This window comes from Copadichromis virginalis, linkage group LG6, assembly GCF_057382275.1.
Source record: "Copadichromis virginalis isolate Kocher_CV1m ecotype Utaka linkage group LG6, C_Virginalis_male_GT1.1, whole genome shotgun sequence".
NCBI lineage: Eukaryota > Metazoa > Chordata > Actinopteri > Cichliformes > Cichlidae > Copadichromis > Copadichromis virginalis.
The window spans coordinates 37,204,528-37,218,652 of NC_140623.1; the positions used below are offsets into that span (position 1 = coordinate 37,204,528).

General features: G+C 43.4%; 1 protein-coding gene across 1 annotated transcript; it reads left to right on the top strand.

Moving 5' to 3' along the window:
* The first annotated feature begins 10,513 nt into the window (after positions 1 to 10,513).
* Positions 10,514 to 12,600, top strand: LOC146708414 (uncharacterized). The gene is made up of 3 exons (XM_085460296.1): positions 10,514 to 10,997; positions 11,142 to 11,415; positions 11,543 to 12,600. The coding sequence occupies exons 1-3, from the start codon at positions 10,741 to 10,743 to the stop codon at positions 12,212 to 12,214; spliced, it is 1,203 nt and encodes a 400-aa protein (XP_085316422.1). The 5' UTR covers positions 10,514 to 10,740; the 3' UTR covers positions 12,215 to 12,600.
* Positions 12,601 to 14,125: the final 1,525 nt, after the last annotated feature.

Here is a 14,125-nt window from a genome sequence, read left to right on the forward strand (position 1 = left end):
TTTACTGAAGGAAGGGATGCGCAAAAGCACTATATAAAGAATAGTCATGATTTAGAAGAAAAAATGCATTTTTGAACTGTGAAAAATCAATAGTTAGAGATGATTATCGTTCGTCTCTTCAAGAGCAAGCACAGAACTCTGTTTATATTCAATATTCTGTCAAATCATGTAGAAAGAAAATTATTCATAATGTCATGAGGAAGAAATTATTTAAAAATCTGAAATGCGCCAGTTTTCGAATAAATGGATAAGCGATGAAGCAGGGGCACATGCTTGACTTGACTTCACAGAAGTCTCTTGCATGGGAGTTTCACTTAGCAGAGCATTATGGCTCCTCTTTCTCTCATCACGGCTTTTCTCTTCACTCCTCTTCTACTCAATTTCTCCAGTTTGTTACTGATTCCATATATAATCTGCATGAATGAAATATTACAGTTGATTTTACACATTTTCAGCTGCTAATTGTTACAAATGTCGGTTGAATATTTAAGAATGCATATGATAATGTGTGTGTATTGGTTAGCCATATTCAAAAATAGGCCTTTCTTAGCAATGTGTTAAAAAGTTGACAATTTGTGCTCTACCACATTGAAACTGGTGGTTAAAAAAAAGAAAGATGGTAATTGCAAGTGTGTTTGCTTAGCAAATGTAATGGACTAATTATATCTCTTTACTGCATGAAAATGGAACAAGAGAAAAACACTTCGATACTGTTCTAATTTGAGAACATCAGCACTTGTTTACTGTGACCCCAATGATCCTGATGTGAGAGTTAGTAGGTGGACATGGATGGACCGCATGATACTACAGATTTTGTCACGTGCCCTGCCACCACAGGTGATGCTAAATGCTCTAGTTGTCTGGAACTCTATAGACAATCTCCCATGATAAAGAATAAGGTAGCAGACCTATATGCCTTTGGCCTTCACAGACAACTGTCAGTTCCATTTCATTGGTAGAATTTTGTCTTTCTTTGGTTGCAGGATGGTTACAATGCCCAGTTTTCTTTGACCGAATGATTCTTTCATGTTGGGGAGACACCCGGAAATTGAATGGTGTATATACCTGCTTTAAGGTATTGTCTCATCCCAGCCAATATGAGTGGCCTGCTACAACAGCACCAAGTCTGTCCTTAAGACAGCTTTATCCCCAAACTCAGACAGGGCAAATGTCCGCTGTAGCACCCATAACCTTTCACCACACTGCAATGAGACAAATCTCAAGAAGGAGATCATTCATTCAAATCATTCAAAATAAATAATAATAATAATAATAACAGGTATAAGTAAGTTTAAAGTCACTGTATATTGATTTGCCAAAAGACTTGTATACCACCGGTGCTAGATGGTATTCTTGTAACGCTGTGCAAGAGAGCAAAAATAATGCTTTATTGTTAGTTTATTGTCGTATTGTTAAAAGTACTTTTAAAACGTTTGCATGTCTCAAAGTTTTGTTGACCCAGTTAGGAGTCAGATATGAGTTTGAGTTTTGTGACCACCAAACCACAGTGGGATTAGTGAGGGAATGAGCATTGGGCTGTTACTGTTGGAATAAATGCCAGATGATTCAATGAAAGCAGCAGTCACGATTCCATCTCATAACTGGCAATTGTGCAAAGTATCAGTATGAGATCTAAAAATTACTGCTTTATTATTTGTTCTTTTCTCCTGCCATTTGAACATTCAAAATTATTCAGGGGAGGATACCTTTCCCAATTGCTGAAGATTGCAACAAAGTCTATGAATGCAATGGAATTAATTGAAAGAACGACTGAGGAAAATCTCCAGTGATTCTCAACTGGAAAATTCTGCATGACATTTAGATTATGAGCATACCTATGACTGTTCCAGTGAATCCTAAAGCTGCACTATTCATTATGCTTAAATACAGTCTGTTAAATGATATGATTGGTATAAACTAAAATCACAAATAAAAGCACTTGACTCTGCAGATCCTCCCAGCTTTCTGGAGCACTGGGGTAACTTTCAGATTTTTAAAGCCAAAGTTTTTCACTATTTAAGTTCAGCCTTACTGCTCTTATCAGCCACGTTTCTTAACGCAGAAGGCTCTGTTTCCTTGAAAAAAAAAAAATACTCCAATAACCAATTTTTTCCCTTTATCATCACATCTACTGGCTGGCAAACACAACAACTAGCTGGTGAGTAAATTTTGAAACTACCTTTAGAAAACGCAACCTCAAAATAAAATGTTTTTCTTCCATTGTGGCTAACCGTGGTAATGGGCAATGAGTGTGAACACATTTGTCATAGTAATTTTATAGGGTCTTACTGCAAAAGGTTCTGCTGGTTGAAATGGCCACAAATTCAAAAATGTATTAAAGCTTCTTTAAAAAAAAAAAAAAAAAGGTAACGAGTCTATTAGTGGAGCTGCTTATTTCAAACAAAATGGTAGCACATCACAGAAATTGATCTATAAATTGCCTAACTGGAGTTGGCATCTTGTATTTGTGATTAACCTTTGAGTCTTTGATAGTAAATGCACACGAACATGCAAACACAGATGTGCACAGACAGTATATGAATAGACTTGATCATCACTGTAAAAATGATCGAAGAGCACTACTCTTCATACAGAAGCTTTTTAATCATACTTGTTTGAAATGACAAGTATGCTGAGGCAAGGTGATAACAGAATCTGTTGAAAAGTGAAAACAACATCAGAGAATGTTGCTTCTTTCCACTGCCACTGACTCCACCTGAAAAAGAGGGAATGTGAAAATTAAGAGAGATTAAGAAATGACAAGCATTCTCTTAAAACGGAATAAGTTGCTCTTGGCCTTTTGCAGAGTGCTTCTGAGCTGTGCTGTGAAACCATTCTGTCACCTTCTGATAATGACTGAGAGAAGTAGAGGAACAGAAGCAAAGAAGACAAGCAAAAACAACAAAGAACGGGTCGAGATAGATATGAAAATAACAGAGGAGATGAGACGGGAGAAAGAAGGAATAAAGTGACTGGATTGGAGGCCACTGTTCAAGCATGTGAAAGGACTCCTAAAACTGTCACCACTGAAATGGACCTCTAGATAGTGTTTGATCAACCTTTTACCTCGATTCACACAGCTGTGAATAATGTCTGGAGTCCTTCTGCCCCACCTCCACACACAGACCCCGCATTTAAAACCTCCGAGCACTTTAGACAATACACACCATTTCTCCTCTGTATGAAAAAAAGTTGTCTAACCTTTCAGCATCGTTTCCCAGCTTATTAATATGCCTCATCGCTAAAAGGCAGGAAGGGAAAATGTCTCATTTAAATTTGGAATGGCTATGAGATGGATGTGGGATTCCATTAAAGTGCCTCTCTCTTTTATGATAAACACACAAGTGCACCTCTGCACTCGTACGTACACACCTTGGCAGAGCTCCACACAGTACTGCAAGAGTCAGTGATTAAAGGGATGGTGGTGAAACTCAATGTGAGCACGTTTTTCCCAAGCCTGACATTTCAACTTCTTCCTCTGCTTTAATCCTTTGTCTATAACGCAGTGCTAAGTGGCTAGCAGAATAGCTTATGTTTCTTTTTCTCTTATTCCCTCTTAAGCCAGCTACAGTACCATATCAGCTTTTAACTTTAAAAATCTTTTCACCTCATCTCACCTGTCACAAATTCACTTCGGAAACTGCTGTTTCCTGGCATACTTTTTCATCAATAAAAGATTATAATTGCTATTTCTGACAGCAGTACCCTCAGTGTCATGATCCGGAGTCTGCGACTCCGTGTTTGTTTAGTTTATTAGTATTCTGTGGTTTTGGTTACCTTGGGTGTTTATACTCTTCTGTTTCATGGTTCATGTTCCTATGTTCTGTGTCCCCCAGTCTGTGTTAAGTTGGTGTGTTATGTCATTGCGTGTATGTGTTTTATTGTGAAGGTCTGCGTCTTATGTGAGTGTTTCAGTTTGTCTCCCTACTCTCGTCACGTGATCACTCCCAGCTGTGTTCCCACCTGTATGTAATCTCCCTGTGTTCTCTGAGTGTATTTAAGTTGTGTCTTCTGTCATAGTAGTTGCTGGTTCGTCTGTGTTGTTTCCCCTCGGTCTCCCTGCGTCTTCCCGTATGTATTTCTCCGGACCTCCCTGCATCCTCATTTCTGGTTTGTCTTATTAGTTTACCCAGTTTAGGTTTCCAGTTTCATGTTTTGTCGCCACCGTTGTTTGTACTTACCCACCTCTGTGAATAAACACTCACCTGCACCAGAGCTGCCGCCTTTTGGTCCCTTTCTACAATTCCACACGGCTTGCCCCGGCAATCCGTGACAGTACGAACCAGCCACCATGGACCCAGCGGCAGTAAATCCGTCCGAGGAGCTCCGGGACGACGTTACATATAACGTGGAGATTCTCCTCGGGCTGTGGCTTGAGGACCCTCCAGAGGAGCTTTGCCGCGCCGTGGAAAGTCGGCTACAACGGCTCTTTTCCGGCCTGCCATGGCTTCTAACTTCGCTTCCTCCGACCGTGCAGGCTTTTCTCCGGCACACACCCCACCTTCTCTCAGCCACTCCTGCCTCGCTGCCCGACTCGCCGGATGTGATCTTGCCCGGCCCGTCGGAGCCGTCTGCGGGGAGGAGACGCCGATCGCGCCGCAAGCGCGCCACCCCACAGCCGGACGTTCGGACTTCTAAATCGCCGGCTGTGGTGAGTGAGGACTCATTTTCATTTCCGGACTGCATGACTGTTCATTCAGGGGCTGCGTTTTGTGTGGCGGATGTCAACGCGAGCTGCTTATCGCCTGTGCAGCTACCGGCAGCTCAGTTAGCTCCCCCGCAGCCACTCTCAGCTCGGTTAGCTCCCCCGCAGCCACTCTCAGCTCGGTTAGCTCCCCCGCAGCCATTCTCAGCTCAGTTAGCTCCCCCGCAGCTAGTGCTCCTCTCAGCTCAGTCTCCTGTGCCTCCTTCAGTTCAGTCTCCTGTGCCTCCTTCAGTTCAGTCTCCTGTGCCTCCTTCAGTTCAGTCTCCAGTGCCCCCTTCAGTTCAGTCTCCAGTGCCCCCTTCAGTTCAGTCTCCAGTGCCCCCTTCAGTTCAGTCTCCAGTGCCCCCTTCAGTTCAGTCTCCAGTGTCCCCCTCAGTTCAGTCTCCAGTGTCCCCCGTAGCGCAGGCCCCAGTAGCTCCAGTGTCCCCCGTAGCGCAGGCCCCAGTAGCTCCAGTGTCCCCCGTAGCGCAGGCCCCAGTAGCTCCAGTGTCCCCCGTAGCGCAGGCCCCAGTAGCTCCCGTGCCGCCTGTAGCGCAGGCCCCAGTAGCTCCAGTGCCCCCGCTACCCGTAGCTCTGGCTCCAGTATCACCGGTTTCACTCATTCACTCCATGCAGGGAGAAAGCCTAATTTCACCTCAAGGTGCTTTTCATGGTTCAGCCGCCATTGGCACAGTTTGCCGCTCCAGGGCTTCCCCAGAGGCTAGGTCTCAGTCCCCGGCCGATTCTGGACCCCTGAAGTTTATGCCGCCACCTGAGAACTGCACCATGTCAGCGTTGCCTGGGCAGAGCCAGTGCTCAGTGCATCGCCAGTTGCCTTCGTGTTTGCCAGAGGACTCCATGCCTGCTGGCTTTGTGATGGCTTCTGCTGGAGGGTCCAAGGGGCCCGTCCAGCCTTCGTCTCGTGTCTCCGCTGGAGGGTCCGAGGGACCGCTCCGGCCTTCGTCTCGTGTCTCCGCTGGAGGGCCCGAGGAGCCCGTCCAGCCTTCGTCCCCTGTCTCCGCTGGAGGGTCCGAGGGACCGCTCCGGCCTTCGTCTCGTGTCTCCGCTGGAGGGTCCGAGGGACCGCTCCATCCTTTGTTTCCTGTTTCCGCTGGAGGGTCCAAGGGACCGCTCCGGCCTTTGTCTCCAGTCTCCGCTGGGGGGCCCGAGGAGCCCGTTCAGCCACCTGTCTCAGCTGGAGGGCCCGAGGAGCCCGTCCAGCCTCATGCCTCGTCCGCTGGAGGGCCCGAGGAGCCCGTCCAGCCTCATGCCTCGTCCGCTGGAGGGCCCGAGGAGCCCGTCCAGCCACCTGCTGCAGCTTCATCATCATCCTCGCCTGCTGCAGCATCATCATCATCATCAGCCTCGTCTGGTCCAGCCTCAGAGCCTTCATCCTCGTCTGGTCCGGCCTCAGAGCCTTCGTCCTCGTCTGGTCCGGCTTCATCAGAGCCTTCGTCCTCGTCTGGTCCGGCTTCATCCGAGTCTTCGTCTTCGCCTGGTCTGGCCCCGGCCTGTGCTTCGCCTGGTCCGGCCCCGGCCTGTGCTTCGCCTGGTCCGGATCGCCATCGCCTTCCACGCGGTCGGCCCCCTGAACTGCTCCGTCGTCTCCCTCGTCGCCGCCATTGCCTTCCGCACGGCCGGCCCCCGGACCCTCTTCGCCTGAGTGGCCGCCGTTGCCTTCCGCACGGCCGGCCCCCGGACCGCCATCGCCTGAGTGGCCGCCGTTGCCGTCCGCACGGTCAGCCCCCTGAACTGTTTGGACTCCTGTGCTGTCGGCCCCCTGGCCGGCCCCCTGAACTGTTTTGGACTCCATTTTTCTTGGGCTGTGGTGTGTTTCGTTTCATTGGTTTTCTTGGGTTGGGTCTCGTGTTTTGTTTTTCTTTTTGTCTTTTGGCCTTCTGGTGCTCCTGTTTTGTTTTGCCTTGAGCCCTCCGTCCTGGACCCCCGCCGCCCGCCCTGGTCGGGTTGTTTTCTGTTTTTTCTGGCTGTTTTTCTTGTTGGGCTGTCTGGAGCCAGCCTTTGAGGGGGGGGGGGGGTCCTGTCATGATCCGGAGTCTGCGACTCCGTGTTTGTTTAGTTTATTAGTATCCTGTGGTTTTGGTTACCTTGGGTGTTTATACTCTTCTGTTTCATGGTTCATGTTCCTATGTTCTGTGTCCCCCAGTCTGTGTTAAGTTGGTGTGTTATTGTCATTGCGTGTATGTGTTTTATTGTGAAGGTCTGCGTCTTATGTGAGTGTTTCAGTTTGTCTCCCTACACTCGTCACGTGATCACTCCCAGCTGTGTTCCCACCTGTATGTAATCTCCCTGTGTTCTCTGAGTGTATTTAAGTTGTGTCTTCTGTCATAGTAGTTGCTGGTTCGTCTGTGTTGTTTCCCCTCGGTCTCCCTGCGTCTTCCCGTATGTATTTCTCCGGACCTCCCTGCATCCTCGTTTCTGGTTTGTCTTATTAGTTTACCCAGTTTAGGTTTCCAGTTTCATGTTTTGTCGCCACCGTTGTTTGTACTTACCCACCTCTGTGAATAAACACTCACCTGCACCAGAGCTGCCGCCTTTTGGTCCCTTTCTACAATTCCACACGGCTTGCCCCGGCAATCCGTGACACTCAGAGCTTCAACATTTCGGGTCATTTCAAATCATTTGATAACCCTGTGGTCAAGAATTATGAAAAAAGACACGTAAAAACAAACAAACAAACCTGATTTCAGGTATTATGACAGAGTATTGGGGGCAAATTAGTTATCACTAATATCGTTCATTTTGAAAATACAGTCAACATTTTAAGATTAAACTCAACATGTCTTTTTGAGATCAAATTAAAAATATTATTTTGAGAATAAAGTTAAAATGTGGAGATTGAAGTTTTCGTTTAAAGTTAAACCTCTAGCATGGCTGCAATAATCCTCTGAAAAAATGACTTGTGTAGATGAGTTGAGTTACCGAAACAACTTCATCAGCTGTCTTATTACATCTTGTTAATCTGCCTCTTTACTGTACGGGGGCGTACGATCAATATCCTTGCATCAGTCCATTGCCAGCTATTGTATTTTGCACAAATCTGGCCAAGTATTCCAACTTTGTAGTTTTTCATTCTGTCCAATTGCAGTTTTCTGCACAGTCTCTTTAACGTTGTTCTACTCATCACCACACAGTGTTTATGTGATGAAAGAGAAATCATTTATTTGTTACTAAAACCTTTTCTGAAGTTTCTTTCTGTAAGGTGATATCATGCTATCAACCTGCAAAGTGAAAATGAGATAAACTATAAATCAATGAATCAATGAAGATGAAAAAACTAAAAACACAAAACTGAAAAAATCAAGCAGCCTAAATATATTTGTATAAAATTTCTGATTGACCTGATTATTTTTGCTTGAAGAAAAGAATCTCCTCCCTTTGTACTGATTTTTACAGAGCAATACATTTTAGCTCATAAAACTATGATGGGCTGAGTGATTACAGCAGTCATGTTGTGTCACAGCCTGTTTCTCCACTAGCTTGCAGAGAGTGCACAAACCTAACAACAGCACAGTTTCATTTTTTATCCTGTCATTAAGTTCAGTAAGAAGTGCGTTAGTAAGATCTGACATGACCTGCTGTTTGTCATTCTAACTAGCAACAGGGATTATCAGCAGTGGCTTAAAGTCACTGTCTGAATTTTTATACTCTGAGCTTCACTAATAAGGGTGTGAAAATGCAAGACTTATTTGCAGTGGTGCGCCAAAAATATCTATTCACATTCTAGATTTCACTTTTATTTCTTAAGTGAAATGCTTGTAGAGCCCTGGGTATGCTGCCATAATTTTGAAAGAGCATTTTCCTACCATATACACATTAAACACAAGTACTTTTTAAATGAAAATAGAGTTTAGATTAAAAAAAAAATAACAATATGACCTTTAGAGAGGCCATATTTATTGCATGATGAATTTTTGGACCTTTATGATCTGTGCCAAGAAAATTCCTGGTAGGATTGTGAAAAAAATGTTGGTCTATGAACTAGACAATTCTGGGCTGTGGGCTGAGCTGCCTCTACAGCTGTTGTAAAGCTGCTATAATTACAATGACCAGATAGATTAGTAGCACTGAGCACTGAGTGGCTCACTGACACCGGTCATGCTAAGAATGATCAGCTGATTTTACAACAGTCACCAAAATGGAGCTGAAAGGGGTTTTTTGCTCTAAAGTGAAAAACAGCAAAGGTGAAACTCCTGCTCCCACTGATTATGTTGGTGCTTGTGTGTTTTGCTCGCAGCTAACGTTCTTGTAAATCTCAAGAGCTACATTTCTTGACATAGGAAAGAAGCAATTATTTGTTATCCTTCATCTATTGAATTCTTTCTGTTGCTGCATGATTATTTTATGAAATGTTGCCAGGTATATGTAGTCCCCATTTTAAAAGCAATATCTCTCAGGAGGCCTTGGCTTGGCCTTGTGCCTAACAAAGCCCCTTAGCTATTCTAAAATGACTATTAACCGTGGCCTTGTCGGACTCATTGCTTTATGAAGACCCTGGTTGGGAAGATTTCCTTGTGAAAATTAACTTGTGTTAGTGTGTGTGTAGTTTGTTTTAGATGGATGTTTCTTAAAGGAATCAGTTTGAATTTCTCTCTACAGGCCTATTATTTGCACCTTTACCAAGCTCTGCCAAACCCATTGCTTTTCTTGGGATTTTTTTCTTCCTCTAATGTAAGCTAAAAGCCTATAACCCCACATTTGTAAGTGCACATGTGCAACATGTGATTTCAGACCTTCCTGCTAATGTTCTAGATAAATGGCTCTGCGGGCAAAGATGTCACTCACTGCTGTGGACATTCAACAGGTTAAAGCTTTTATAACCAGACCAGTCTCTTGCATAGTCTGGCATTCTTCAGCAGCACATGTGAATCACAAGGTCGCTAATAATCCCATGATGCATGCCAGTCCTGGTGAGTGCACTGCATTAGTGTTAGTTGACCTGGTAACTACACTGAAACAACTGACCATATCCTTTGTTGGCACTTTTTTCCATTGCACTGGAAAAGCTGTTGGTGTGTAGTACTACATCTATTTCAGCTCTCCTCAACCCTTAGATTTAACAGGCTTTTACTGGCAAGTTAGATATCTTGTCTGCGTGCTCAGTATAAATGAGAGAATTTCAAATGCTGGTCAGTTTCTCTTTCTAAGACCCTGAAAGTAACAAAAATTTCTGTTTCATCCTGGTTCATCAGTAAAAAATATTTATGAAATATTGGCACTAATACCTAAAAGGGAATCAGCTGACATCAGTAGACACAGCTACAAGTGGCAGCTAGATAATGAGGGGAGTTGAGGCACACTTCAGTTATTCAGTGAAGAAATTCTGCTGAAACATGTAAAACAATAATTTACTGATCCCTTTGCACACACACACACACACACACACACACACACACACACACACACACACACACACACACACACGCATATTGAATATCTCGAAAAACAGAGATTTGCTCCCTGACCAGTGTAATAGTTTATAACTTCACAGGTACTATTATAACTTACAGCACAGTGCAATTGTGTGTAGGCTGATTAGTCTTAATAGTCTGCTGTAGGAACATATCTGCAGTAGAAATAAATAATTAGGACAGCTAAAAAATGATTCAATAATTTGAAGGTGTTCTTGGTCTTCTATTAATTATTTGTGATGACATTTACAGTTTTTCTCGATTGCTTAAACACTATAACCAGGCCTCTAAACTAAAATTTCAAAACCGTAACGCTACTGTTCAAAAAGCTCACCCATTTCCCTGAACTATAAACACTATTCCCTGCTTTGACACATGATTCAAATTTGGTGAACTGTTACTGCAAAACTCTACACACAAATCCCTACATTTTACAGTGCTTACACCATGTAGTCATTTAGAAAGCACTAGCATGCAATAATGTTAACTTAAGTCAGCATAGCTTGAGCTCAATTAGCACACAATTAACCAGGTGGAAACACTAGGAGTCAAAATTTAGCACACACCAATCAGAACCTGCGATAGATAGATAAAAGGGCCAAAGTCAGCTCATTCAGGTTTGAAACAATGGATCCAAAGAGATGCAAAGGAAGAGGACGTGGTGGAGAAAGAGGACGTGGTGAAGGAGGTGGAGAACGACGGCGACAAGGAAGGGGAAGAGCAAGGGCAAGAAGACAGTCAGTCTCGGATGAAATTCGAGCCACTTTAGTTGACCATGTCCTTGTCCATGGGATGACTATGAGGGAGGCTGGGCAACGAGTACAACCAAATTTGAGTCGCTTCACTGTTGCCTCCATCATCAGAACCTTCAGGGAGGAAAACAGGTAGGTGTACTTGCAGTAAGACTGCTTTGTACAGTAACGTTTAAGTTACTGAACTTATGTGTCTTGAGTTTCAGTATGTTTCCATTATTTGCCTGTAAAATGAATGTGTGACAGTTACAGTAATGAGTGCTTCTATTTTTGTAGGACACAGAGACGACCACCTGGTGGAGGCAGGTTAAGGCTTTTGTCGGAGGAGCAAGAGAGGGAACTTGTAAACATGGTAATTGCAAATAATGTAATCCGCCTGCAAGAGATTCAAAGGAGAGTGATTGAGGATGATCATCTTTTTCGAGGCATAAATGCCATCAGCCTCTCCACAATTGACCGAAAGAATCAATTCCGGATGAAACAGGCATACCGAGTCCCTTTCGAACGAAACTCTGACAGAGTGAAAAACCAACGTGTGGAATATGTTCAGGTATGAGTTTTGATACTGTATAAAGTATTGTGTACCATCACAGCATGGCAGTTTATGCTGCCATTTCAGCACTCTTGAACTGTGGTTCAGGGTACCGATTGACTCTACTGTGTTATGTGTTTTGCAGAGAATCTTTGAGATTGAAGGACGGCCTGTTCCCCATGAAATAATCTTTGTGGATGAGGCAGGTTTTAACCTGACCAAAAGAAGGAAAAGGGGGAGGAACATAATTGGCCATCGGGCTATTGTAAATGTCCCTGGTCAGCGTGGGGGGAATGTCACTATGTGCGCAGCCATCAGCCAACGAGGGGTACTCCACCGCCATGCCGTACTAGGACCCTATAACACTATGCTTCTCCTTGCTTTTCTTGATGGTTTAAGACAACATATGTTCCAGCTGGACTACAGGGAACCAGCACAGCCAGAGCAGCCTCACTACGTTGTTGTGTGGGATAACGTCAGCTTCCATCGCGCTGCTCTGGTTCGTGACTGGTTTACCAATAACCCAAGGTTTTCTAATATCTTTCTGCCTGCATACTCTCCCTTTCTAAACCCGATAGAGGAGTTATTTTCGGCATGGCGGTGGAAAGTGTATGGCCGAGAACCTTATGTCCGTGTTCACCTCCTTCAGGCCATGGAAGAGGCCTGCCTAGACATATCAGTAGATGCATGCCAGGGGTGGATCAGGCATGCAAGAGGATTTTACCCCCGCTGCCTGGCTGGGGCCAATATAGCCTGTGATGTGGATGAGATTCTCTGGCCTGACCCAGACCAAAGACAAGATGCTGAGGTGGGATAATGTTTCTGGTGTGTGTTGTACTGTATAGTACATGAATGACAATGTGCCACTGTACATACATTGGTTGCGTCTTTTGTGTTTATCATGTGACAAGGGTTTTGAAGGGGAGAACCATAAGCAACCTATTTGTTTTGGAACTATTGTTTTGAATTAATTGTACCAGTGTGCAAAACTCTGTTGTAGTGTGTGTGTTTTTGAGGGCTTGTGTTTGATGTCTGAGGGCAAAGTTTGGTTTTTCAGCAGGAGTGAATAGTTTTGGGTGTAGAGCTTCATTTTGACCTGGAAATAGGATGTTTGGGAAATTGAGTGAGATGTTATGGATTTGTGTTTACTGTTGTGAGGATATGAGGCGTAGTTTCAAGAAATGTGTTTTAGCAATCGAGAAAAACTGTAATGAATGCAGGAATTTATGTAAAAGAGTCTTTTTTCTTATTTTCCTTGTAGAAAGGGTTGAAACCAGATGTTCATTTAAAGCGTAACTGTTGGAAAAAATATGATTTTAAATTATGAAAGAATCATACTTCTTGTAACTGTGTATGAATATGATTTAGTTTCCTCCCCTGACATGCATGTATGCTCGGTTGCACTCACACAAAAACATACACAGTGACATACGCAGACCTCAGGCTGTCAGTTTGACATTCCAGCTGTCACCACATTTTTGCTGCCTGTCCCAGACTCTTTTGCAATGTCCCTCACACCTTGTCATGTTTTTTATTCTTTTCATACACATCCACCCGCACTCCCTTTATCTGTCGCTTTCTCTCACCTTTCAGAGTGTGAACCAGGATTCGAAATTCTTTTAGTGTGCTGTTTGTTGACATCACCAGCATCCTAGTAGTGTAAATGTCACACCCACGCAGCTCTGTGAAAGAGATCTGGTCTGTTGTCAGCTAAAAAAAAAGTTTTTACTTCCCGGTTTTCAACTGTCTCCAACCAAGGAGTTGAGGAACAATCATTTACTACTGCATTGATGATATAACAATAGAACAATATATAACTTCTAAGCCGAGCACATAAGCAAGAAGCTGTCCCCACTGATAACAGTGCAGAGTAAGGCTGATCGGGAGATACTGTATATAGGCATTGCCACAAAATTTAGCAGTGCAACAGAACAACAGAAGTACTTGGTGCTGCTTAACAGATAAAACAGTGTTACCACGTTAGATCTGCTTTATATCACAACAATAAATACACAGATTTTTTTCACATTTTTTTTAATGCAGTGAAACAAGTTGTGTTACTAAGATTTTCCCTTTCCCCCCCAAATTTCCACTCATTCAGCAGCACAGATTTCTGTAAGGTCTGTCGATAAGAAACATTACATCAAATTTATAGTAAACATAGAAAATTTTTAGTTGATTTTTCAGTTTGTGGTTGGGTGTGTCTGTTGAGGGAATTACATAATGTGTCTAGCTTAGACATTCTTAGCTGAATGATACATGTTTTGTTCTGCATTAACAGGTACAGCAAAAGAAAAACACAACTAACAAAAACATACTGAACCTCCAAGTGTTGCTACTGGCATGTAGAGTGCTTTTAGCCTGAATGTTCTAAGTAAAAGTTTTAACACCTTTTAACACTTTCATTTTAAGAGCACCAGCACTTTGATTTTGGTTGAAGAACTCTGCTTAATTTGTCAGGGGTACAATAAAGAGTTTGTCTCACAGGTCTATATGGAATAGAATGAATGGAATAAAATTATATAACACAGATGAAGATAAAAAAAACCAAAAGCAAAACAATGTTATGCGTACAGTCAGCAACTGCAATGGAATTCTTTTGTTTTTGCAGAACATTCTATGTGTAATCTGCTCAGTTTGTGTCTTGTTGCTTGTTAAAAACTGTTGTCTTGTGTAAAACTTGTTAAAATCCAGCAAATCCACTGAGCTAAATTGCTGTGTGAACTGT

Excerpts from the sequence above, each read along its gene's own strand:
- LOC146708414 (XM_085460296.1), top strand. The coding sequence starts at position 10,741 with ATGGATCCAAAGAGATGCAAAGGAAGAGGACGTGGTGGAGAAAGAGGA. Across the intron at positions 10,998-11,141 it reads ACCTTCAGGGAGGAAAACAG|GACACAGAGACGACCACCTG; the intron begins GTAGGTGTACTT and ends CTATTTTTGTAG. Across the intron at positions 11,416-11,542 it reads AACGTGTGGAATATGTTCAG|AGAATCTTTGAGATTGAAGG; the intron begins GTATGAGTTTTG and ends TGTGTTTTGCAG.